At 32.0% G+C, this 25,509-nt stretch overlaps 2 protein-coding genes across 4 annotated transcripts; both read right to left on the bottom strand.

The window, feature by feature from the left end:
- Nucleotides 1–2,034: 2,034 nt before the first annotated feature.
- Nucleotides 2,035–10,229, bottom strand: LOC135137250 (uncharacterized). Of its 2 annotated transcripts, none has more exons than XM_064066859.1 (4): nucleotides 10,123–10,224; nucleotides 8,722–9,551; nucleotides 2,726–2,899; nucleotides 2,035–2,261 (listed from the first exon to the last, which is right to left on the bottom strand). In XM_064066859.1, exons 2-4 carry the CDS (start codon nucleotides 9,544–9,546, stop codon nucleotides 2,163–2,165), a joined length of 1,098 nt encoding a protein of 365 aa, XP_063922929.1. In that variant the 5' UTR covers nucleotides 9,547–9,551; nucleotides 10,123–10,224; the 3' UTR covers nucleotides 2,035–2,162. The 2 variants fall into 2 exon arrangements, with proteins under 2 accessions (XP_063922929.1, XP_063922930.1); XM_064066860.1 differs by lacking the exon at nucleotides 2,035–2,261 and adding an exon at nucleotides 2,333–2,636 and having other exon boundaries at nucleotides 2,703–2,899; nucleotides 10,123–10,229.
- Nucleotides 10,230–13,679: 3,450 nt separating this feature from the next.
- Nucleotides 13,680–24,035, bottom strand: LOC135137248 (uncharacterized). Of its 2 annotated transcripts, XM_064066855.1 has the most exons (5): nucleotides 23,928–24,035; nucleotides 20,613–21,450; nucleotides 18,505–18,651; nucleotides 15,478–15,621; nucleotides 13,680–14,201 (listed from the first exon to the last, which is right to left on the bottom strand). In XM_064066855.1, exons 1-5 carry the CDS (start codon nucleotides 23,939–23,941, stop codon nucleotides 14,112–14,114), a joined length of 1,233 nt encoding a protein of 410 aa, XP_063922925.1. In that variant the 5' UTR covers nucleotides 23,942–24,035; the 3' UTR covers nucleotides 13,680–14,111. The 2 variants fall into 2 exon arrangements, with proteins under 2 accessions (XP_063922925.1, XP_063922926.1); XM_064066856.1 differs by lacking the exon at nucleotides 15,478–15,621.
- Nucleotides 24,036–25,509: the final 1,474 nt, after the last annotated feature.

The raw sequence follows: 25,509 nt of genomic DNA, 5'->3' as shown, positions 1-25,509 counted from the left end.
CGTTAAAATAATTAAATTTATTTTTTCTTTTTCTTTTCCATTTTTCTTCGGTGCCCAAATCGTGGGAAATATTTTTTGTAAGTTTAGATTTCTTTAAATAAAATTTCAGTTCCTTATGAACAAAAATCACATGTTGACGTGATAGTCTAACAACCCTACTAGCGTTTACACTATTTTTGCTTTTCAGCAGTTCATATTTCAAAACGTTATTCCAGTTTTCAACATTTGCATTGCTAAGTCTACTGAACTTGTAATTTTTTTGTCCAACATTATTAAACCGGACCAGAACGGGATATAAGGCATATATTTTTTTAATACTAAATCCAGAAAATTAATGTTAAGAAATAAATTTTCTTCGCTGCCCGTATCATCTGTTATTGCTAAAACAGTATCTTTAATTTTTTTCATTTCTATATAAAAAGGACTGTTTTTGTATATTATATCCTGAGTTAAATTTCGTTTTATTATATCTTCATTTTCACTTATGAAGTCACCTGTTAACTCAAACGGTTCTGAGTCTGATACGCAAAGTGTAATAATTTTCTGAAACGCTTCTTCAAAATTTTCATTTTTAAATCTAAAGCACAGAATTACTGATAACTGTTCAAAATATAATTTATTGCATATAGATCGGTAAAATTTATTAAAGAAACTAATATTTCTTTCAACAATTTTTTTGTTTTTTTATCTTTAAAATTACTGTTAATATCGTTCACCGTAATTTTGACAAAATGTGAGCAACAGATATGTATAATTGTTAAACCGACTAGAAGAGATTTGTCGTTTGTTATAGCGAAATTATAGCATATTTTAAGGTATGTGTTCATGCTGGTATAATTCCAGTAATACAAAATTGCAAAACTGAAAATTAACGGTAAAATCTGCTCATTTTATTTTAGAATTTTATTGGAAATATGGAAGGCATAATGAACGTGGACATGGGCTTCACACTTGTACCGGTAGACTTCGGTATAACAGAAAAAAAAAACAGTGCAAATTTATTTGGTGGACTATGTCATTCATTTCAAAGATAAGAGGACACCGAGACCGCTCTGAATTGAGTCTGAACATAGGCATGTAACGCCGTCCTATAGAAAGAGAGAGAGAAATAAACTAATAAGAGTTTAATAAACTATTTATTAAAATGTGTTCGTTTGACTGTTCCAACGACTAAATTAGGTACAACAACTAATACCGTTTTCACACACTTTATTACTCATTTAAGAACTGCTACTTACTTATATTACTCATTTTAGTCACCATAGGCCACTAATGACTGTATTAAATGATAGGGATAAAGATACTGAAGACGATAACACTATGATTGAACAGTAATTTGTATTTCAAATCGAATAAGTTATAAATACTGCTCTAGCATTTGTAAATCTTTGCTTGATACTTTAGTTGGTAAATTACACATTGTACTTTAATTTTTTTATACAATATTATTATAATAATTAAATATGATATTTCTATATGATAAATAAATAAAAAAAGTACTCCTATATTTTATAATAAACAACAATTGACAATACATGGATATTTACTTTAATTAACTCAATCATCACCATTAATCATCATTTTGTCAAAAAATACGAAGGCAACATATTTTTGCTTTTTAATATTTTTTAAGAGAAAATTAATGACTTCGCCGCGTATACGTGTTTAATCTATATAAATTGGCAACGTAGAGTTAAAACTTTATCCGTGCGCCCCTGGGTCGACGCGCGTCTTTTTATTGACGTTGTATTACCTACACGTTCTTTAAATTCAGCAGCAGACTAACTGAGTTGCCAAAACTTCTCAATGGGAGAATTAATTTTGAGTTCATCTTTAACATTTTTCGAAACAGAATGAAACTGATTGTACATACCTACTGACCTACTAGTCTCTGAATATTTTTAAACTATGAATAATATAATTTTTTGCTTAATTTCCGCAATTTAAGTTGTACCACTTCTGTAAAAATGATTCTCAAAAAGAGACTAAAATTACAGTGGGTATTTAATATACAGTGGTACAAAAATTCATGTATTATATTAATATTAGAAAATTTAATAAATATTTACAATTTCAACGTATTCTTTTTTATAAAATTCTATCGACCTATTTTATAATACTTTTAATTTAACTTAACCATAAAAATAAATCCAGTTTATATATTACACTATATCCTCACATTTGTCATTCTCGCTTGTTTTTTGTTTTGATTTTTTCGGGGGTATTTCTGGTGGAGTCATGGTGTTAATTATCCTCTCAAGCTGAAACAAAAATTTTACTTTATAAAGAAAAAATCTTATTTGATGAGCAATTTCCATTTTTTTTCCAAAATCTGGATGTGTAGGGTAAAAGCTCAACACGGATTCACAAACCACAAGTGCAGGGGTATGTTACTCCATTAAATTTGAATACGATTTACTATCGTAAATATTGGACGTCATCACATTGTTGGTGGTGATCATTAGACAAAAATGTTGGTTATCATACATAAAACATTTGACAACAATCGGTTCAGTTGTTTCGGAGATTATCTGTCTAATAAAAATTGACCCAGACAAACAGACAAACGGACAAACAACAGACGACCCAGATGCAAACGAGACCTAGTTTTTCACTCTGTAGGGTTTATGTAACCTCTAGAAAACATGAAAGCAGTCATTTGTCAGATGGGTCCTACTTATTACAATACTTTCTTAGCTTACGCTCGGGAAATAGAAAGTTTTACCTCTTGCAATGAGCAATCAAGCTCTTCGCTGCGTCTCGATTTTGATCTTAACACGACTCCATATTCTGTTGACGTCGATCGACTAGTTCTTGATGAAGTTCTATCTTCACCGTTTATCTCAGCCTGCATGACAAGTGAATTACCGGATATTTCGTTATGATTTTTATTTTCACCCTAAAAAAAGAAAACGTTTAAAAAGGACCAATAAAACTTTTATTGAAAGTTCATATAGGTAACTAGAATTTTCTACTTTACGAGGTATATTCTAGGTGAGAAAAAAAGAATATCGCCTTATTTATAATATTATTGTTACGAAATAAACCCATACGCCGCCCCGGTACGACGTCTATGGTCCGTCGATAGCTTTCTCGTATGTGGGGCTATGTTGGTTGACTCATCGCCGATAACGCAGGTCGGACGGCATTCGCTAAACGAAAGCCTAGAAGCAGTGAACACCGTCGGTAGCAGTTAGTGTAGTGCAGATAACGATAAAAGAATTCAGTCGGAATTATTTTGTGCATAATCGATGTGTAATTAGTAGTGTAAATTGGAGTTAATAAGTAATAACTTGTTGAGTTTTACCCACGCCGATTTTATTCACCGATCAACGTAACATTATAATACATAGATGAAAAGGACTATGAAGTTTTTTCTGTTTGGTGCAAGAGAAGAAAGTTAAGAAACTGACTGATTTTATTTTAGCATTTTGTGTGTTTTATAACAAATTGATATTATCGTCGATGGAGTATTTAATTTCAAGGGTAATGAAACATTCAACTAAAACTCAATAAACTCACTTATTTTAAATCATAAAAATAAATTGAAAAAAAAATTGGTCGAAGGTTATTTGAACAGAACTTCCCTCGCCCCTGAAATGCAGCCAAATGAATCCCACTTCTCTGAAAAATTATCATTTTTTTTGCGATTTTCTGATAACCTGATAAGCAATCTTTTAATTTTTCGGTTTTTTCTTTCTTTAATTTTACGATATCTCTTAAACTTTTCAATTTTAAATTTTCCAGTTTTCCTATTTTCCAACTCAGTAGCGTAACAATCAAACTGCGGGCCTGTGTTCTACAACACTGTGGAGCCCCTAATGAACAGCGAAATAAAAATATTTAAAAATACGAGTATAATGAATACAGAATGAGTAGATTGCAATTAGGGCTAACGTTTTATTAAAATCATTCTACCTGAAACATTGAATTAAAAAAATAAAATACAATAATTACCTGAAGACATATAATTAAAATATATACAATATTAGAAACTAGCCGACCCGGCAAACGTTGTTTTGGCATTTCTAGTGAATATTTTGGTACATAGTTAAATAAAAAATTAAATTAAAATAAATACATAAAAATTTATCGTACGACAATGATTATTTATATTCAATGGCCATCTTGCAACCCTATTGCGCATCTGTGGATGAAAGCAAAGATACTCATATCGTTATTAAAAAATGGGGGTTGGTGGTAGAAGGGTCAAAATTTAGGGTTATATGTATTTGTTGATGCCAAATCTTAAAAAAATAAAAATAAAAAATGTCTAAAAAATAAAAAAAGTTTGGTGGGTCACCCTTATCACTTAGGGGTTTAAAAAATAGTTTACTAGACCTACCGAATATACGCAAAAAAATTAATAAAAATCGGTCAAGGCGTTTCGGAGGAGATTCGTTACAAACACTGTGACACCAGAATTTTATATTAAATTATTTTAGAAAAAAATTCATTACCATAAAAAGGTTATACTGAGTCGACCTTAAAAGATTGACGTATGCTGTCGCGGACTTTTTTTTAGAACTTTTAGAAGGGAACAATTCCATCATACATGATTTTTATGTAACTTTAACCGTTTAATAAGCAGCGTAAGCAACGGAAGTTGTCAAAGGAAGAATAATTTTCCCGTTTTTCCGATATTTTTCATTGCTGCTCCGCTCCTATTAATCATAGGGTGATGTTATATAGCCTATAACCTTCCTCGATAAACGGACTTTCCAACACAAAAAGATTTTTTGAATTCAAACCAGTAGTTTCTGAGATTGGCGCGTTTAACCAAACAAACTCTTCAACTTTATAATATAAGTAATTATAGAAGTATAGATAAAATGCCCATTTTTTTTTAATCTCAAAATTGTTTTCTTCTTGCTTTTCAATGGGCACAAGTTGATACAAAATTTGACACATCTAAGCTTCTAGCAATTTGATTTCCATTTGAGAGATTCAATGAAGGTAATCTGCATTGGCTCATTGTTTCTTAAAAAATTTTTAGTCATTTTTAATTTCGAAAAAGATCTTTCCGCTGAAACCACCGAAAGAGGTATTGTAAGAAAAGTGAAACATGCTGTGATAATTTCAGTGACACTAGTACAGGTAGGTCATTCTGTAATAATTTCCCAGTCCAGTTTTTTTTCTACTTAAAAAATTAGTTGTAACATACGTCAGATATATTTTATTATTCCAAAAAAGCACCACAAGAACAAAATTAAAATAGTTTTGAAAATACGAAAATTTTCATAAAACACAACTGAAACTGATTTTTTTTTCACGTTTTATTACAGCATGAAGTTTCACTGTAGAACTGAGGACAAAATTTAAGTATTTTGTTGTCTTGCATCATAAATTACCTAGTCATACTTTTGTCGGATAAAGATTGGTAATTTACTACATGGGGTGTTAGATTTGCTACAATGGGATTGCGACACTGCGACAGGTTTATTACAAACAGATGCTGCTGCATTTTCGACCGCCGGTGCCGGTCGCTAAAACCCGAGTTTATTGAGTCTATGATATTGAGATGCCGCCCTTTGCAGCAAAACATTCGTAAATAGCAATCGACCATCGATCCTGGGATTACCGCACATTTTCGAATTTTTTATTTCAGAATGTAATTTGGGCAATAATATAAAAAAAATCTAATAAAAAAATGTTCGTGTGACCGGACCGGGCCCCTTGAAGCAGCGGGCCCGTGTTCCGCCGAACACGCGGAACACCGGTAGTTACGCCACTGTTCCAACTTTTGGACGTTCAAAGTTTTAGATTTTGCAATTTTTGCCAATCTCAACTGTGATGAGTTTCATATAATAATTTCTTGTAGAGAAATGAGGATTTTGCAATAAACTCCGCGCTTCAGCTCACAATGAATAAAATATTCATCACAATTGAGAAGGGGTGGGTGGGCAGGGTTTATATTTTGTCCATTTTTTCTTAATATACGAAGTCTTCTTTTCCCCACAAGAAACTGAAAACATATTTAACTATCCTGTTGTTGAAAGAAAACTCTATATATAAAAAAAAAACAAAGAATAAGCCCCACCCACCCGCCCTAAGATCGATTGAAGATCGAAGGTTTTCATAGAAGTCGTGGAAAACAGGAGGAATGAATTTTATTAGCAAGAGATCTTTTTTTTTAGATCGTTGATTAGGTTTCCATTTGGGTAAAGCAATTGCAGTTCTGATTTTCCTATTGTTGCTTTTCTTTTACCAGTATCAACAATTTCGAATGGTACGTCATTCTGATTGAATATTTGAACTGAATATTATAAGGAAATTGCTTTTGAAATCGTAACCACTGGATGTTTAACCACAACACTTTGATTTTTGTTTCTGCAATTTTTCTGTTTGTAATGTTATTTTCAAGAGCTTTAGTAGAAAAAAAATTGGCACTCGTCAATGTTTAATTGTATTTTAAAACGTCATCAACACTCCCACGAACTAGAAATTTAAACCTAATCACAAAAGTATATCTGAAATTCTTTAACGGACTAGCCTAAACTGGTCCGTTTTGCTTCCGTGCTGGTCACAAAATCTTAAAATGGCAAAACACTATTTGTGCGGCCACCTACTGGTTAGAGGAAGAAGATGGCTTAGTCCATTTTATCATAAAATAAATGAAAAAATTGCGGTTTATACTACATAAGCAACCCAAAATACAATGTTTGTGGGTTGGTCCGTTTTGTCGCTCATAGCCTCAAATGAAAAGTCATCCATAACGGCCGCCAGCCGTTAAGGGGTATAACGGTCGATGGCTGTTACGCTTTTATAATAATAAGCAATTATAATAAAAAATATTTTGTTTATAAACTGATCCATGGTGTGGTGACCGAATTTAAATCAAAGTTTTCGCGCTGAATAATTTGAATTTCAAAGAAAAAAATTCAATCACGAAAAGGAAATCGTTAAACATAGGCAACCAAATATGCACGTAGCGCTTAGGGGTAGCTTTGCATGATGACTGAGTTAGGTGGCGGCTTGGTATCGCTAGGGAGTTTTTAGTTACAGGGTTGGTTGGTTGGTAGAGAAGCTGCATGGCGTAGGATGATTCTGAATGTGCTTCTATGAGTGTAACCACGTGGTAAGCGCTAGGTTTAAATTAGTTGGTTTGATAGTTAATAAAATGGGAGGAAGCCTTTGTTTAACGACAATCAATCGTAACTTTCATAATGACACAGTTGTCCCCAACCCGCGCGGTTAATTCTTGCGGCCTTTAATCGAAAAAAATACTGACTTCCGGTCAACACGAAACACGTGCTGTAAAGTTGTTTCATTCACCAATCAAGTTAGTTTTTCTTAATAGTCAGCTAGTGCAAACACAGTTTAACAATCAGGATTATTTAAATAAACCACTTGCTAACAGATTTCATGAAATTCACTTAGTCAGGAAAAACACCTTATGTTTAATTACGAATAGGTCTTTAGATGCATATACGTAAGTGTTACATTATAACACTTCTAAATTCTTCACACAAGATTGCTAATAGTTCATTTACGGCAGTTAAACAAGTTCATTATACTGCGAACTGGCGGGAGGGGTTTAAAATGTTTTCTTCCCTTAGGCGGTTATCATCGTTATTATCATCGTTATCATGATTAATTTATCAATGCATGCCCTCACAACGCTAGAGATTGATTAATTTATCAAGGCATGCCCTCACAACGCTACAGATTGATTAATTGATCAAGGCATGCCCTCCCAACGCTACAGATTGATTATATCGTCGAGACGCTTTTTCCTCGCAACGCTAGAGATTAATAACATCACCGAGACGCTTTTCTACGCAACGATTTTAAAATTTACATCACCGAGACGCTTTTTCCTCGCAACGATTTTAAAATTTACTAAAATGTTAATATTGTCGGCCCTGTTAACTAAACGTTAATTAAACCACTACCAAACGTGTAAAGCACTGTGTATTTACATATTGTGAAATTAGTGCTGACTCAGGGCCAAAATGGAAAGGTTATCAGTAATTTATGATGTTTCCTAACTGAAGTACCATGTAAGAATTAATTTTGCAAATAACTACATCATAAAATTATGTAAACGTCAAACTCCCAGACAGCTGCCGGTAGATAAGAAATTCCAATATTTGACGTATTTAAAATAACTGTTTAAATATCGTTAAATCCCTGTCAGTAGGTGTGTACCGATAAATTAATCAATCGATCACACATTTCATCAACAAAAAAATATGAGAAGTTTGTGCTTTATTAATTCAGTATGCGAAATGTGCAGACCGCATTCCACGACAAGAATCTTAATTAATGGAAACAAAGAGTGGCTTATTTCAAACAATTTATTTCTTGAGATAAGGAGAGTGATTTTGATGAAATGCATTTGAGTACTAATGCAAACGCAGGGATTATAAAATACTAACTAAAATTCATGAATTTGTGGCTTCTAGAAAATTAATAACAGGCCCATCTCAAAAGTTACTAGATAAATATTTAGAAAAAAGTACCGTCTGAGTTGATGAATACAGATTTTGAGTGATGATTTTATATTTATCTATTTATATAAAAAGTTGACGTCATCTAAAAAGTGTGTAAATATTTTTGAATTTGCAAAAGTTGTAAGACCTTATCATAAATGACATAATTTTTGTTAAATAAATGTGATTCATTGTCCATAAAAACTGAATCTTTCAATTCGTCTAGTTGATTATTATTGTTCTTTAAATTATTAAAACTTCAGCTTACACAAAAAACATACTGTACCTGTCCATTACATAATTTTCGTATAGGCTCTGGGCAATCTATTTTCGGGCTGAAACGTTTAGCTTCCAAGTATGTATCGTCTTCAGCATTTTCGACACATTCGCTTTCTTTGAGGTATTTTAAATGGTCAGTTGATCCAAGAACATTCGTATTTTTGAAAACAATTTTAGTCTTCTTTCTAGCCACGTGTTTCGCTCTATTTTTAGAAGGACGATACTCAGCATAATCATTGTCATCTGCAGAAACTTGTGAGCTTCTAGCGGTCGGTTGCTTTTCCTCCTTTATTTCTTCATACATATGAGTCGCGCCATGTACGGATTTATACAAATGCGGATTCTGAACTTTCAGTTTTTTTAGCAATTCTTTCATAAAATTTTCGTATACGTCTCCTTCATCCATAGTACTGCTGTAGACCACAGACAAAGTAGTGACCACATGTTGTATAATATGATGATATTGACTGTTTTCACTTTTAGATGGTTTCATCTTTTCGTATTCGTGAAATATCGCCTGATCTTCAATTTCAGGAATACGTGTTAAAGTTGCGTCGTATTCACTCACCACTCTAGGGTTATTTGGAGTTAGTGGAGGTGATGAAGGTTCCGTTGAAAATGGATCAGTTTCATTCTGGTTGTCTACGCTTCGTCTATGTAATTGTTGTAAATCCTCAGATTCAGTTTTAATTCTTGCGTACCGCGTTCGTTTGCGTTTCTTGAGGAGTAATACCAAGAAAATTAAAGATGTCGCACACGTTAATGTTATTAAAGTTGAGTAAGCCAGCAAACCGATGGATCTGCCGTCATTTACCCAGTCTTCGCAGACCATTTTTCCTACAATAGAAATAAAAATGCTGTTTTTACAAGTGACAACAAAAGAACACATGTAGGAAAGTATCTAGAAGTATGTTTATATTAAAACATATTTTAAACGATTCATCAATTAACGGTACCACAAATTTTCAATTTCAAAATTTCTGTTTGTGCACGAGTCAGTATATTTTTACAGCTACATTTCTCTGTATGTACTATTTATGTATTATTTTATTACAAAACTTTTATTATATTGTAAGTAGGTATATCCAGTTTGATTATAATTTTTGACTGTCTTTCTCATGTGCTATTGTGGATGATAAAACTGATAAAGCCTGCCTATACAAAGCCAATTTGAGAACATTTGTTATACTTAACCAAATTCCTCAGTCGGAAACAAAGTAGATCGTTCTTTAACAAAACTTGTTCTAATTAAATGTGAAGTGATAAATTAGTTGAAATACTTGTTTACACGTCGAAGTAAGAATTTGCAGTTGCTTATTTAGATGTTCTATTTAATTCTTTAATTTAATCTTAGATAATAAATACATACATCATTTTCTTCATTAAACAACCTTACATATATACTTACAAATTCCAGTATATTGACGTTTTTGGATTACATATTTTTTAAAGTAGGTATTAGGTTTCAATAACTACAGTAAACGTTTGAACCCAACTAGGTTAATGTTAAGGAAAACACATACAATACATTTATCAGTTACTGACAAAAATAAATAATTTTATCTACATTTATTTTTTTATATATTAACTCAAAGATCTAATCGAAATTTATCAGTTACCTACCAGAATTATGACATGTTTAAAATGAGTAATACTGTTTACGTTATGTAATAAGATACATTATGTTATTAGATATATCATATTATATGTTATGTAGTTCTTCATAAAACTTTCAAACATCAAGTGTGTAATGTTTATGAACATAATTCAGAACTTAGAAACAACAAAACAGATTGCTTTAAAATTTTGCAGACGCTTTAAATTTGTCGTAAAAATGGCAAATGTCTAGTTAGAAGTGATCTTTTGACCCCTTCCATAAAGTTGATGATGTCGTCTTTTATAATCTTAATTTGACAAAGTAAATATGTTTTACGGTTATCCCTTCAGCGTAGTCCAGCGTTAGTTCCTACTCACTTACTTTGAAGAGATCTTTTTTAGCATACGGACAACGAATCCAAAATTTCAACAAATTTGTTAATAAGCCTACTACAATTTGCGACGTAATTTATCCGAAAAATATATATGTCCTTCTCATCTGTATATTATTCAATTTTAGAGCAAGAAACAGAATCTTGATTATGTAGATATACCAGGCAAAATAAAAAGCCTAAGTTTTCAGTTTTTTTTTATTACATATGTAGAATTACGAATACAGAATCTTTTTACTTCCCGAGCGTAAGCGAGTCCATCGGACGAACGGCCACTTTTATATTTTCTCAAAGTTTTATGACCCCTACACCACGAAAAAGTAGTCTGCCGTATGCGTCGATCTGTCTCTCTCTCTCTCTCTCTCTCTCTGGTGTCATTATCTATTTTTATTGGACACGTAATCTCCGAAATTGCTGGACCGATTGTTGTCAAATTTTGTTTTTTAGAAATATCATGTAGATGGCTAACCAAAATTTTGCTAATCATCCCCACCAACAATTTGATGACGTCATTTCAAAGAATTCTATGTTTATTTGATTTAACTGTTATACAACAATATACCCCTATAAATGTAGTGAACGAATCCGCTTTGAGTTTTTTCCTAACAGTCCAAATTTTTGCAAAAATATAAAGCACGGACATAGTAATTTACCATTAGCGTCAGGCATCCCGGTCGTGGTCTAGTGGTTAAGGCTGAGGAATTTTCCTTTTCTTTTCTCTTTTTCTCATTGTGTTTTATCTATGTTTATACGTCATAACAAATTTTTTGTTGGTCAAATTAAGAACGAATCACCCCATTTTCTCGAAAACGTGAGAATACGCACGTCTTTATATCATAATGATAAAATAAGAATTATAATATTCAGAACATAGAATATTGTTCGATTGTGGTTTAATTAATAATTTTAGTCCTCTGTTTTGAAAAGACAAACTCATCCAAATCACACTAATTTCTACGTGACATTCTTTCGATGTATAAACATAAATAAACACTTAAGCTTCAGATTGTTATTACCTAGTCCTAAAGGCCAGGGTGTGTTATTTATGCCGCTGGTTTTTATTTTAGATTGTATAGCCTTCGACCAATTTTTTATTGATCAAATTAAGAACCTCATTTTCCAGAAAATGTGAAAATAATCACGTCTTTATTTAACTATGATCATATAAGAACAATAATAATGATATTCAAAACATTTTGTTCCATCGCTGCTTAATTAATAATTTTAGTCCTCTGCTTTAAGAAGACAACAAATTCAAATTAAACAAATTTCTACGTGACATTCTTTCGCTGTATAATTATAAACAATCGAAGTTAAGCATGTTGACTGATAATAATACACTATTTTCCGTTGGTTATTTATTATTATTATTATTATTAATATTATTATTATTCACTCCACAGTACAACCATTTATTGGGGTAAGATGAATGTATTTAACATTAAAACTAACTTAAATAATTTAACACCATCCTGCAACCTGTAACAAGCATATATTTTTAATTTTTTTTGAAGTGGTATTAAAGATGTCGAACATATCCTGGTTTCAGTTCTAATTTCCCCAAATGGTATAAATTGGAGAAAATTTACGCACATTAGTGCGAGCTGTAAAAATGTACAATGTGTCATATCTACGCACAGTTACCCTTGGAATTAAAAAATAAATGACGAAACTAATAACCTGTCGTCCACGGATCTTATTACTCTGAATATTTTTAAGTCGTCCGCATATAGTAGACAACGACTTTCTAATGAAGATGTTATATCATTATTAAAAAGGATAAACAGGAGAGGTCCAAGAACCGAACCTTGAGGAGCGCTTGATGTTGTATTTATTTCTACTGATTTAAATCCTTTACAGAACACAAACTGCGTTCTACCAAAAAGATACGACTTCATCAAGAATACACCATAAACCAAAAGAATTTAATTTGTTAATTAACTGGAAATGATCAATTCTATCGAATGCTCTTGAAAAATCGGTGTACACCGTATCCACCTGGTGACCGGTGTCGATTGTGTCTGATAAAAATTGTGTACCTAAACGCATATAAGTTGGTCTCAGTGCAATATCCCTTAACAAAACCATGTTGCAGTGGTGAGATATAGGACTGAACATGACGCATAGTACTCTTGTGTAGCAAAATCTCGAACACCTTGAAGAAATTGCACAAAAGAGCGATAGGACGATAATTTTCAGTTTGTTTTTTATCCCCTTTTTTATATATTGGACAAATAGAGGACTGTTTCCGTAGTGAGGGGTACACACCAGAGTTGAGACACATGTTGAAAATAAGTGGAAATTTGAAAATATTAGCGCAGTTTCTCAGAATAAAAGCTGGAATACAATCTGGCCCAGATGTCATTTTATTTTTTAGCTTTAACAGTGTTTGATATACCTCCTCTTGAAATTAATCTTCGAACAAAGTTTTTCATGCAAAACTTAGCATATATTAATAAACAATAAATCATCCATGAGGTTAAAAGGAACACCAATATAGTATTATACTTATCTATATTTAACATAGTGTTACTTATATTCACTATTTTCTTTTTTTTAACCTGTTTATTATGTTGAAATAGCATATCGATATGAAACAAACTGTTTCCGGATGTTTATGTATTGTAACAAAGCCAAATTCATTTCCTTATATACAAAGATTTTGCATTTAAAATGTCCCTTTTAGCAACGTAAACTTACCATTTACAAAAGTATTAGGTTGTGGTTCAGAATGTAATTTCAGTATACCTACATTTACTATCATTTGTATTCCATCTATACTTTCTTCGTCATCCCTTCTGCGGTTAACAGTGCTTTGTCAGTACCTGGGCAAAAGTGAGTGTCCCTGTTGTTCCCCAAGAACTAGTTCTTCTCTAGGTTTTGTGTTTATTAAGTCGTCCAGTTTGATAGTGCGTGTCCAGAGCTTTGCGATATTTTGTAGGGAGTAATATGTAGTTCTGAAAGTAAAAGTCGTGGGTTTTCAAACTCAGTTTCTCTTTTATTTTGTGTACACTAAGATTTATTTTAGTTATTATATTATAAATATATTTTATAAAACGAGTAAGCAAATCCTATATTATTTTTCTTGTATTTAATATGTCTCCTACCACACTAAATCTAGAAATCCAGAAACATTTTGCTACGCAAAATTGGACTTAATTCGGGTAAATAATCTTCCTACACTGAACAGCATCTTACCTTAACGTTCCAACAATCAGATATCACTGAATCAAAAACCATCCGTTATTTCAATTTCTACAACGATTACTTATTAAGAAAGAAACTTTGGTGGTATTTCATTAATCACAATTTTCAAATCGTCATATAAAACTCATGCTTGTCTTTTACTGCTTAAACAATACTGATAAAAATCTAATTTGAATATAATATAAATTAATAATCGTATGGGTCATTGTAAACTGTCACTCTTGACTAATTTTCTTTTTGGTGGTTTTTGGGGAACTGCTGGTGGAATTTTGAAGCTTAGTTGACTTTTGATCTACAACAGAAAAATAATTGTGAGCGGAACAAAATATGACTTTACAATTATAATTTTATATTTATTAATGATATAAGACATAACTTAAACATTTATAGTAAACATTTTAGGGTTCGTAACAAGTAAATGATAAAAGAAAAAAACAACAATGGCAACAATCACTGTAATATTATCAAGATTATTATATTGGTATGAATCGTACGACATTGATATAATAAAAAGGATGAACACACTCCAAATATTAAGAAACAAATATAAGGAGAAAAACTGATATGATATTGATATTTTAGTATGATAAACTATTATGTTAAAAACATCTTAATAAATTTGAAAGAGTTAGCAAGGAGCAGTTTCAAGATAACAGATAGAAAATCTTTATAAAAAGTAAGGTTAAGATATAAAAGAAAAAATTAAGACAAATGGCTTCAAAATAATCGTAATTATAAAAAGCTGAGGACACAAATACAAAATATAAAAAATGAATTAAAACCATTTGAAGCACGGTTTACTGCAAAAATTAGTGGCTACATAAAGTAGTCAAAGATGACAAGTATACCATGCAAAATTGTGAAAATAGCTATTTATGGTATAAGTGAATAAAAGTGAATTTTATCCAACGAAAAAACAGTTTAGCACACGAAGCGAAGCTGAGTGTGATAATGTTTTTAAGTGGATAAAATCCGTTTATTCACGTGTATCATACAAGATTTTTCCAATTTCGCAAAATTTTTCAAAAAATGTATTGTTTAGGTAATCCATATACATAAATATTAATTGTACTATTACTAATATGATGAACATTTGATGAAGGTAAATTGCCTAAGCTGCCTGTACTTTCGTCACAGTCAAATTCAAACGATCCTCCTGGACTTTCATTAGGATTGTTTTACAGGAGGTGGACTATCAAACGTTGCAAATTTTAGTTGAATATCCACACATCCATAGCAACGAAAATTTCAGTGGCAGTGCGAATTTTTAGTTTTTTTACTTTATTCGTGTTGTCAATGACAGTGTGAATAAAGTGTTGCTATAAACATTTTATTCATCCTTTCGATTAAACTATTGTTTTAATAGCGAGATTTAACATACAAAATGAGCTTTTTATTAGTAGAAATTGGAAAAAATATAAAATTAAATGGAGATCTAGCCTTAATTCTATAGAAAATAAGAGAAACAAAATTCGACAATTAAAAAAATACTAAATAATGTTCATTATAGATTGCAGTAACAAATAGAGTAAAACTTAACAACTTAAAATTAAAGAAAGACTTCCTACCTTCGTAGCGTTCGATCTAAATTCCTCATTGGAAACGGATCTTGAAAAACTGTGGGTTGATGGAACTTTATCTGAGTCAGTTTGCTCTTTTCGTTCAGTGGGAGGAGGTCTGGGTAGTCGTTTATTATCATTGGCAAGTTCTTCCTAAAAAAAAACATCATTGGCACTTGAAATTTGCGAAATTTGTATCTAATAGTTCATAAAAATACTAATGTTTAGGGTAATTCGAGGGGACGCGGCCATGGTTTACTTTTTTGACGATTTCTATGTTAGTATGAAAGCAAATGACTTCAAATTTGAAGGAGAATGTTTTGCTGCACCATAGATTTCATATATCAGTCAATAAATGCTAAGGACCTTCACAGTGAATTTTTAAGAATTTTCGTTGTTTTATAGACGGATGGCCATCTCTCCTTGAGGGGTGAGGTGAGAAGGCCATACCGTTGGGGAGTGATGGCGATAGCATTTTTTAAAGATATTACGTATAAAAAAATAATTTTTATAAAACATTTATTAAAAAACACAAAAACAAAGAACATTCGTCATAAAAACTTCAAATAAAATAAACAAACTTAAAAAAAAGGTGGGTACAAATCCAAGCAACTACTAAAAATGTTAAAAAGAACGTTCAGATTATACGTTTAACAAAAATCGCATATCTTCTTTCGGAGCGAGGAAGATGGTGTTGTTTTGTAAGATTTCTTGCCACCAAGTGGACGCTGTGATTTCATCTTACCACTGGTTTTTTGACTCGTATTTTGCTTCTTTACCTGATTAATTCTACATTTTTGTATATGCTCTGGTGAAGTTAGCAAGCAAGCAATACTTTTTGCTCGCTCTTTAGCTCGTTCCACAGTCAGCTTCGGTACTTCCGAGATGTTTTCTAATATTTTACCAGGAGTTTCTTTTTCTTCTTGTTTTTCTGCATGTGATGTACTGGGTTGTCTCTCACCTTTTGTCTGGTTTAATTCCACAGCCAGCATATCGATATTTGAGAAGCTTTTCACTGCTTCATGGCAGGTGCAATTGTCTTGTTCTTCTTCCAGAGAGTGCGAGGAACCAGCTTGCGGTTCATCACTGGTTTGCTGATTAGAGTTGTTTTTGAGAGTTTGCTATAACTTCGTGTTTTTTCTGAATATTACTCTCGTGTGATTTAAGAATTCGAATCTCAGGATACCGACGCAGAAATAGTTCAAGACAAGGATACCAAGCTTTTTCAGTAACTTTGTTAAATCGATTTGGGATTATGCATTGCTCAGCAAATCTAAAAGAAATGTGGCGAATGTCGTCTCTTGTTAGCGGAAACCCCATTTTCTGCATTTTTTTAATGTTTTACATTTTTTTTTCATTTGCATCCCCAAAAAGACCACTAGGTCCCAATCTATCTTCACTTGTATTATTTGTTTTTAAACGTCGTTCTAATGTTTTTCGCGGAATGTCATATTCAATAGAGGCACGTCGTACAGACATTCGATCTTCATTTACGGCCTCCATTGCTTGTATTTGACCTTCTTGCTACCATAATCCACGTTTATGGAATGCCTTTCGTTTATATATGTTCGGCATCTGAAAAATCAATCATAACTATAGGATAGATAGCCATGGCGAACTATCCTCAAAAAATGTTGGCCAACTCTCCTTTTTGTAGAGGCGACCCATCCACATTTCATGTCGGTTTGAGGTTATATTAATCGTGAGACATTATTTGAAAACTAAGGGAACAAAATAGAGCAATCAAGAATGTTATATACGATATTATTGTACCAGAAAGTGGATGCTTAAAAACTTTTGGTTGTCATGTAACACCTGTAACACTTACCTTCAGAAGTTTTGGCGCCAGAAACTATGCACGAACAGAAGCATAACCAACACAAATAACTCTGTTTACTCCAGTAGTACCGATATCTAGTAGTGGGTTGCTTGTATGTAGGCGTTGGCCATCTTTACTCTATGGCCATATCCCCTCGAATTACCCTAATTGATGTAAGAGACAATAAGCTTATACTTGTTTCGTTTAGGATGTACCTTATAAAATTTTATGATAATATTGAGGTGCTGGGGCCGTGATGCTGTAAATCTGGGTGTTAATCCAGGATCAGCCTCTTGTAACACGGGGTCTTTATAATTTTATTAGTTATATCTTAAACGAAACGAGAGTATACTCTTAATGGCTTCGTTTTTTTTTTGTTTTAAAATAGTTTTGTTATTTTTGGCTTTTTTCGTTGGTATAAATATTTAACAGTTTTAATTAAGTAAGCAGTTAAAATGTACTAAAAACAAGTCTAATATTTTAAAATAAAAAAACCTGTTTTAAAACAATTAAAATAAACCATTTTTTATTCACTAACATCTCTAATTGGAACAAGTTAATGGATATAAAAAAGTGATGAAGAATGAGAAATTAAATAAACAATAAAAAATAGTGATTGAAGAAGTGTAGAAAGCAGTTTCTAAAGCATATGGTATACGTTCAAGATAGAAGAATCAAAGTCTGCGTTTAATAATGGTCAATATATCACATGCTATATGATCGAAAAAAAGTCCTCTACTGGATTATGAAATTAATTTTTAAAATAATAATCGCATTGCAGGTATTTGAGATTTTATTTGACATAAATGTTAAATTAAACAAGCAACACTTACCAACATCAATATTTTAAAAATAGAGGACTTTTCTCAGTCCTGTGGTATATGAAGTTCCAAGGCAAAAACGACAGTCAAAATTTAGAAATAGAAAGATTATAAATTGATAAAAATTCAGTTGATTTACATATAGGTTCTTCTCAAATGTTATTGGGGTGCAGTATCACTCAGGAACACAGAGACTTTAGAAAAAAGCATGGAAAAATAGCATGCAAAAATTTTGTAACCCAGACTTGTAAAGTCATTGAGAAAACTAAGCATAAAATAGTTTAGGTACAAATACCTTAAGCGTAGAGAGTTGATTTCGAAAAATGAAAGAAAAATTCAAGTAGGATACAGCAAAAATATGATAAAAAATGCAAAAAAAGAATAACGTTATTCTACCTTGTCTGCTATGGATTCATATTCATCTTTACGTCCAGAACTTGGTTTTGAAAGAACATGAGGAGATGGAATGTTGTCTGTGTGAACTTCCTGTGTTTCTTTAGAAGGGGTTCTATTTAGTACTTTATTACCATTTGCACATTTTTTCTGTAAAAAATTAGTGGTAAATAAAATAACGGGTACATGCTAGTTGGCTCCGGCGGACGGTATTTGACCCTCTGCCGAAAAATGGGTATAGGTAAATTGGCTCCGATGGTGCAAGGAAGGTAGATTTTATGGTACCTCCTACGGTGAGGGGATCATCTGCAGATACGTTATTTCCTGCTGTCGGAAGAGATGTGTTGTTTGAATTACAGGAACATATAATTCCATAGTCATCAAATTTCTATGTCTAGAAAGTGGTGGCGGTAAGGTAGTTACAAAGGGGTTTTCTGGTATTTCCCAGATTTGCGGGGTCTTTGAAGTAAGAGGATAACAATCGTTACGGTGAGAGTAAATATTTCTATACTTTTATTACCATCTGCACTGGTCGAAAATGCCCATTCAACACAAATACAAAATTTCCGGTCGAAAAATATCAGTTTTTTCTTAAACTTTCTTGTGCCCAAGCGCTTAAGATAATTGTTACAAAATGGACTGTTTGGACGAAATGATTAGTGGAAAAGGGAAAACAGTTCTGTTAATTGGGTAATAATTATAAATATAATTTTCATAAAGTGTTAGCTCAAAGTGTTATACGTTGGCAGTGTGTAAAACGTGGCTGTAAATCGTATGTACATCAAGACGAATGCTTCGAATAATAGAACAAAGTGGTGAACATACTCACGAAGCGACTGAAACTTCAAAATTAAACAGACAGAAGCTCAGCAATTTTGTTTTGGTTTATATTTACCTTATCTTTTGCAGCAAAATACAATACTAACAAAAATAAAAAAATATATATTTACCAAGCAATAGTAAATAAATTGTTAAAATTATTAGGGGTAATAGTTCGAACATATATGTGTTGTTTTTCTTAAATACTTATCGTTGCAATGATGAACGAATAAAATTATAAATAACAACTTTAAATGAAATTTAATTTTTCAGTTGGCATTAGATATTAGGTTTTGTGAAAACAACCACAGTTCTGCGTTACCCGTCATGCAGGCAGCAGGAGATGGGAGCCAACTAGTACATGCATCTGGCGGGAGCCAATTTACCTATTAGTCCGGAGCCAATTTACCTGTTGCTTAAGATTCAAAAGTAGCCGCCGGAGCCAACTAGTATGTTCGCAAAATAACTAAGGATGTTATCCATACAGTTTTTTAATGCTTTAATCTAACAGATGATCAATATTGATTGTAATCGAGTCATCCATGACAGCGTGTAAATGTATGTTCTTACTTTAAAAACTATGGATAATTATTGTGATGTCTAAAACAACGGCACTTTTAGTGAATATAATTTTAAATAATGAAATTGTAAAAGGGAGTATCTTGAAAACTCTACCTTCATATTTGCCATATTTAGTTTTAGATTTGTCATTTGATTTGACAGGTCGGTGTTTTAGTCTATCAAAGACATGGAGATTAGAAATCAAGCCTGAGCCGATTATAGTCATTATTGATCACCCGATACCTAGTAGCTGACAAACACTAACAACAGATACACGTTGAAACAAATTGCAGTGATCTCATAAGAAATACATATATTTGATTTAAGTGACGTTAAAGGTAATACCTGCAACTTGAATATTGTCAACATTAATGACTATGTAGTAAAGATAGCCAAAAATTCCCGGAACAGTTAGTTATATTTACCTACTGTTTGAAAAGATTATTTTTGAAATATTGCTCTTATTTGTGGTTACAATGCAAGAATATACTGATGACCTCCATTTTCATTCTAACATAGAATATGCGTGCAAAATTTCAAAATAATTGCTTTCATGTACGCATACTTTAATAAATTTGCGTGCGTATAATTCTGGTCTTTAAATGTCACTCTCTCGAATAACAATATAAACAATTATGTATTACTACAAATTTTATTTATTTTATTATCACCGTAACGCTTCTAAAACCTAAATCAGTGAATAATTAGTGCAACACACTTAACATACCTACCTCATCAGGACATAGTCTTCGTAATTCTTCTGGACAACCATCTTTTGGATTAAAGCGTCTAGCTGGTAAATATGAATTAGTGTCATAAACACTTTCATCACATTCATTTTCCACAAAAAATTTTAAATGATCAGTTGAACCAAAAACGATATCACTCCTAACGTCATTAAAATTATTCGCCACATTCTCACAACTAGTACTTTCACTAGGAATATATGTAGCGTAAAATTGTTCACTTCCAGCTCCAGAATTACTTGGACGTTCGCCACCTGTTGTATTTACGACAGGCTGTTTTTTCACTTGTCCTTCAAGTTCCGCATAAATTGCACCTTGAGAGCTTTGTATAGAATTATACAAGCTGGGATGCGCTGCTTTAAGATTTTTCAACAATTGTTCCATAAATTTTTCGTAAACGTCGCCACCCTTCGTACCACTCTCATAAACTGCCGATAACGTCGTGACCACATGTTGGACAATTGTTTCATATTGGTGGTCTTCTTTTTTGTTTGTTTCCATTTTTTGATATTCATGTGGGGGATTTACAGTGTTATGATCAATTTTTGAGCTGCACGCAATTGGATCATATTCATCAATAGTTGCACGTTTATTTGGGACCGACGGTAGTGATCGAACGTGACATGACGTTGTGTTTATTCTGTATGGATTATCCATGCTTCTTCTATTCAACTGGTGTAAACTTTCAACTCTATTTGTAGTGTTTGTAGAGCGTCTTCTTGCAAACGTACATTTTCGACTTCGTAACCAAAGTACCAACAGTACAGTGCACACTAGTGTTATCACGGATGAATAAGCTACCAACCCAATGAACACCGGATCCCTACAATGAATACAGAAACTTGATACTTTAACATATTTATGTATGTATTACTGACAACAATAATAGTAATAATATAGTTTATTTCCCTACACATTAATACTTAATTACTCCGTCAGTGGTCAAGTTAGTGCCATTTATACTTTATGAATATTGTAGAAATTTTACCCATTCGAAAAAGACATAACTTTGCACTTACCCAAGTTTAAAAGTAGAGTTGTATATTGCTTTTTAATAGTAAACAATCATTTTAACTGTCAATTCTGTAAAATATTTTGAATCATCTGCTAATAATAATTTTTCGGAGAAGATTGGATCTGCCAAGTCATTAATCAACAGAAGGAAAGGTAGCAGACCCAGACTGGAGCCTTGCGGTACGCTTGAATAGCAGCAAAAATTTGAAGCTTTAAGATGTGTAAATATTTGACACAAACATGTAGAAAATGGTTGAATGACAGAAATGTTTTTGTTACACTTCTGTTTTTTGAAAAAAATAAAAGGCACAGTCATACATTACCTACTGGCTTCAGAGATCTATTTTTTGTCATTGGCAAAAAAGTTATAATAAAATCCCGCTTTCTCTAAGGAATTAGTAAGCGTAAAAACCTAATTACGAATCGTTCAAAGTATGTTCAATTTATTGTTCTGTATAAAACAAACATTGTTGGGAATCTTCACACTAGAGGAAATAGACGAAGAAAATATTTTGGTAAATAAAGCTTATAAGCTTTAGATAATAATAACAACGATAAAACGACATTATGCTTTAAAATAAGCCATCGTTTCATAATCCTGTCGAAAAAATGTAAGGAATTTATAGATACTGCGTCCGTAAAATTTTCCAAAGCATAAATATGTTATGACAGAAAGAACGATGTGATTAATATTCTGTGTGAAAGATTATCAGAAGAGCATTTACTATTTTGCATACATTTCTAACATTCTTGAACTGAAATGTAAGTGCTCTTGAACAACCTGTTATTTCGCTGACCCAAAGATGTTCAAGGTATTTGATAACAAGAAAATTTAAAAAAAACTTAAAGCGTTGAGTATACAGGATTTTTGAGCCCTACATTCTTTTTCTTTCTACATGACTGTCTTTACAAGCGTATTCAGAAAAGGCCAGGATGGAAAACGGGTAGTAAAAACGGTTATCCATTTTTTGTAAATGCAGTCAAAAACACAGTAAAATTCGAAAATGTACCCCTATTTTTAGCCTAACTTGTACGGGTTATCATAAAAAAATAAAACAGCAAAATCAAATTTCGTACTTCATCTAAGGTTTGAGCATGCTTCAGGAACGAAGTAAATTAAGTACTTGTATAAATAACTTTAGAGCAATTTCTTTAACGTCGTTTATATAAACACTTTGTAACTCAAAACACATTTTTAATAAATATTTATATAACAACTTGACTTTTTAGAAGAGAAAAAACCTGGACCCCCATATATGCTGTTAAATTATCTTCTTCTTTGGTGTACAGCCTTATTACTTGAAATGGAACGAAAAGAAACGACAAAAAAAGTACAAATATTAAATATAAGTGTGAACAGAATGTATGAACTCACATGGTGTTAGAAGGTAGGGAAAAAAAACAAGAATACAAACAGAAAAGTCAACGCAGAATTAATAAACAACATAAGTACTAACAGCACAAATAGCAAAAATTTTGACAACAATATTTTGAAGAGATAAGAACAAGAAACTTCTGGTTAAGAAAATGATACTAAATAAGGAAAACATAACAAAATTTACAATCAAATGACGACAAGACAATCCACAACACATACCACCACTATTATGAACGAATAATAATAATAATAATAATCACCTGACTTAGTTAAAAATATCAAAGAGAAAACACCTGGAGACCATCGAGAAATTTCAAATTGCGGCACCAAGAAAAGTGAAAATGAATTCTGAGATCCTATAGGATTAACTCGATGGAGAAGCGATAACGCGTATGACTAAAACGCAACAACAAGATAATAGAATGTTTTGGGGAGGATTTTGCAAGTAGATGGACGTTGTATTATTTTATTATTGTTTTATTTCCTGAGTGTAAGCTAAGAAAGCACTGCAATCAATCCATCATCCGACTCTCTCTTTTATTTTAAAAATGCAACATTGTTAATGTTAATGTGCGTAGACGTTTGTACCTTGCATATCAAATGTTAACATAAGTTTACTAAAGGCACAATATAATCCAGAAATTAATTCAAGAGCAGCAAATTCTCTTCATTAAATTGATATTAAATATAAAACAGTGCGATAATTCGAAAAACAGGAAATGTTGACCCAGTTATTGAATCATTTAGGAATTGCAAACATTTAGCCACTGCCATTACTGATACCAGAATTAATCAATTAACCTACGTGTAACACGAATTTTGCATTTGGAAAAACTTTCAAAATCATTCACTTACTTAAAATATGTTGATATTTTGATAAGTAGTTGGATGAATTAAAATAAACTTACTTTAAGTCAAGCATGTTGTCGGTTTAATCACTAGCAAGTTGTGCTTACATAATGAACTGAGAACACGCGCAGTACACGTATCAATTACTCATAAATATAAATGGATCTTTCTACATTTCGTAGAGTTTATGTTAATCTAAAGATCTAATCACAATTTATCAGCTACCATTTGATAAAATAGGTTATATTTTGTCATTTGCGTCTCACTTGAAGGACACTAATAAATGTAGACATATGTAAGGACTAGTGAAATGACAATCCTAACTGAAAGCAGAAAAGAACTAAAAAATGGTTGAAGATGTATCAATAAACTTTTGATCATAATCACTTGTTTTTTCCTATGCAATACAACGCAAAAAACCCTATAATAGAGGGATATTATTTTCTCTCTTACAAACTTTGTATTGTATTTCGCTAAAGAATCGTAAAAACTTTTTATTAATTGTCTAGCCATGAACTCGAGCGATAAATTTTCATATCTACTTATTTATTGTGTTAAGGGAAATCCACTTTCTTGTTTTTTTATGTGTGTCAATAACCTATAATTTTTGATATGTATTTACAAAAGATAATAGCAATGTTATGAAGACGAACGTACTTGCTAAGATAAGACTGATTTTAGCAAATGATATATCTACCCTCTAAGAAAATAAAGGGCGAGTGGGCGGGGCTAATACTTGTAAAGTAAAACTGATTTTAGCGAATGAGATATGGTCTAAGAGGTCTGGGTGGGCAGGGCTAGTACTTACTAAGATAAGACTGATTTTAGCAAATGATATACCCTCTAAAAAAATAAAGGGCGGGTGGTAAAGTCTGTAGTCCAGTTTTCTGATCTTTCGTCTCCATTACTGTACGCTATATAATTTGCCATTAAACTTGTTTTTTTCCATGTCGTTATCTTTAATCAGACTGAACAAGAAACTCGTTGGTGTTACCAACATAATTATTTTAAAACTTAAATGTCTGCTTCTAGTGAGACCTTAAACTCATCAATTAGTCAATCTTATAAAAATAATTCTGATCTCAATTTAATTTGTTATTATCAAAATGTGAGAGGCCTTAATACTAAGTTGAGCAATATCTTATTATACTCTCATACATTTTGTTATGATATCATTGCATTTACGGAGACATGGCTAAATGAGAGTGTAGCGGATGGAGAAATATTTAATGGCGATAGCTATAATGTTTTCAGATCCGACCGTAACCATTCTTCCCGTTTAACTAAGAGAGGCGGAGGGGTATTACTTGCAATTAGAAAAAATTTTGATGCTGTTAAGTTAAACATTTGTGATATGTACCATAGGGATGAAAACATTACACATATTGATATACTGTTAGTAAAACTTTCTGTTCGATATAGGCATTTTCTTATCTGTTTAGTGTATATTCCACCATCTACTAATACCGGTGATTACGATGCGTTTTTTGACTTTTTAATGTCTGTTCAAGAACTATATGGCTCATCTATAATGATACTGGGAGACTTTAATATTTCAGAATATGTGAATTGGTCTCAACAAAACTTACATCAGTTTGTTAATTCTTCAATGTATAGTAGTTACATTTCTTTATCAAACTT

Source organism: Zophobas morio, unplaced genomic scaffold (genome assembly GCF_036711695.1).
Source record: "Zophobas morio isolate AGI-343-1 ecotype UQ-CSIRO unplaced genomic scaffold, CSIRO_AGI_Zmor_V1 ptg000029l, whole genome shotgun sequence".
NCBI classification, from domain to species: Eukaryota; Metazoa; Arthropoda; class Insecta; order Coleoptera; family Tenebrionidae; genus Zophobas; species Zophobas morio.
This window is presented reverse-complemented; position numbering and strand designations above follow the sequence as displayed.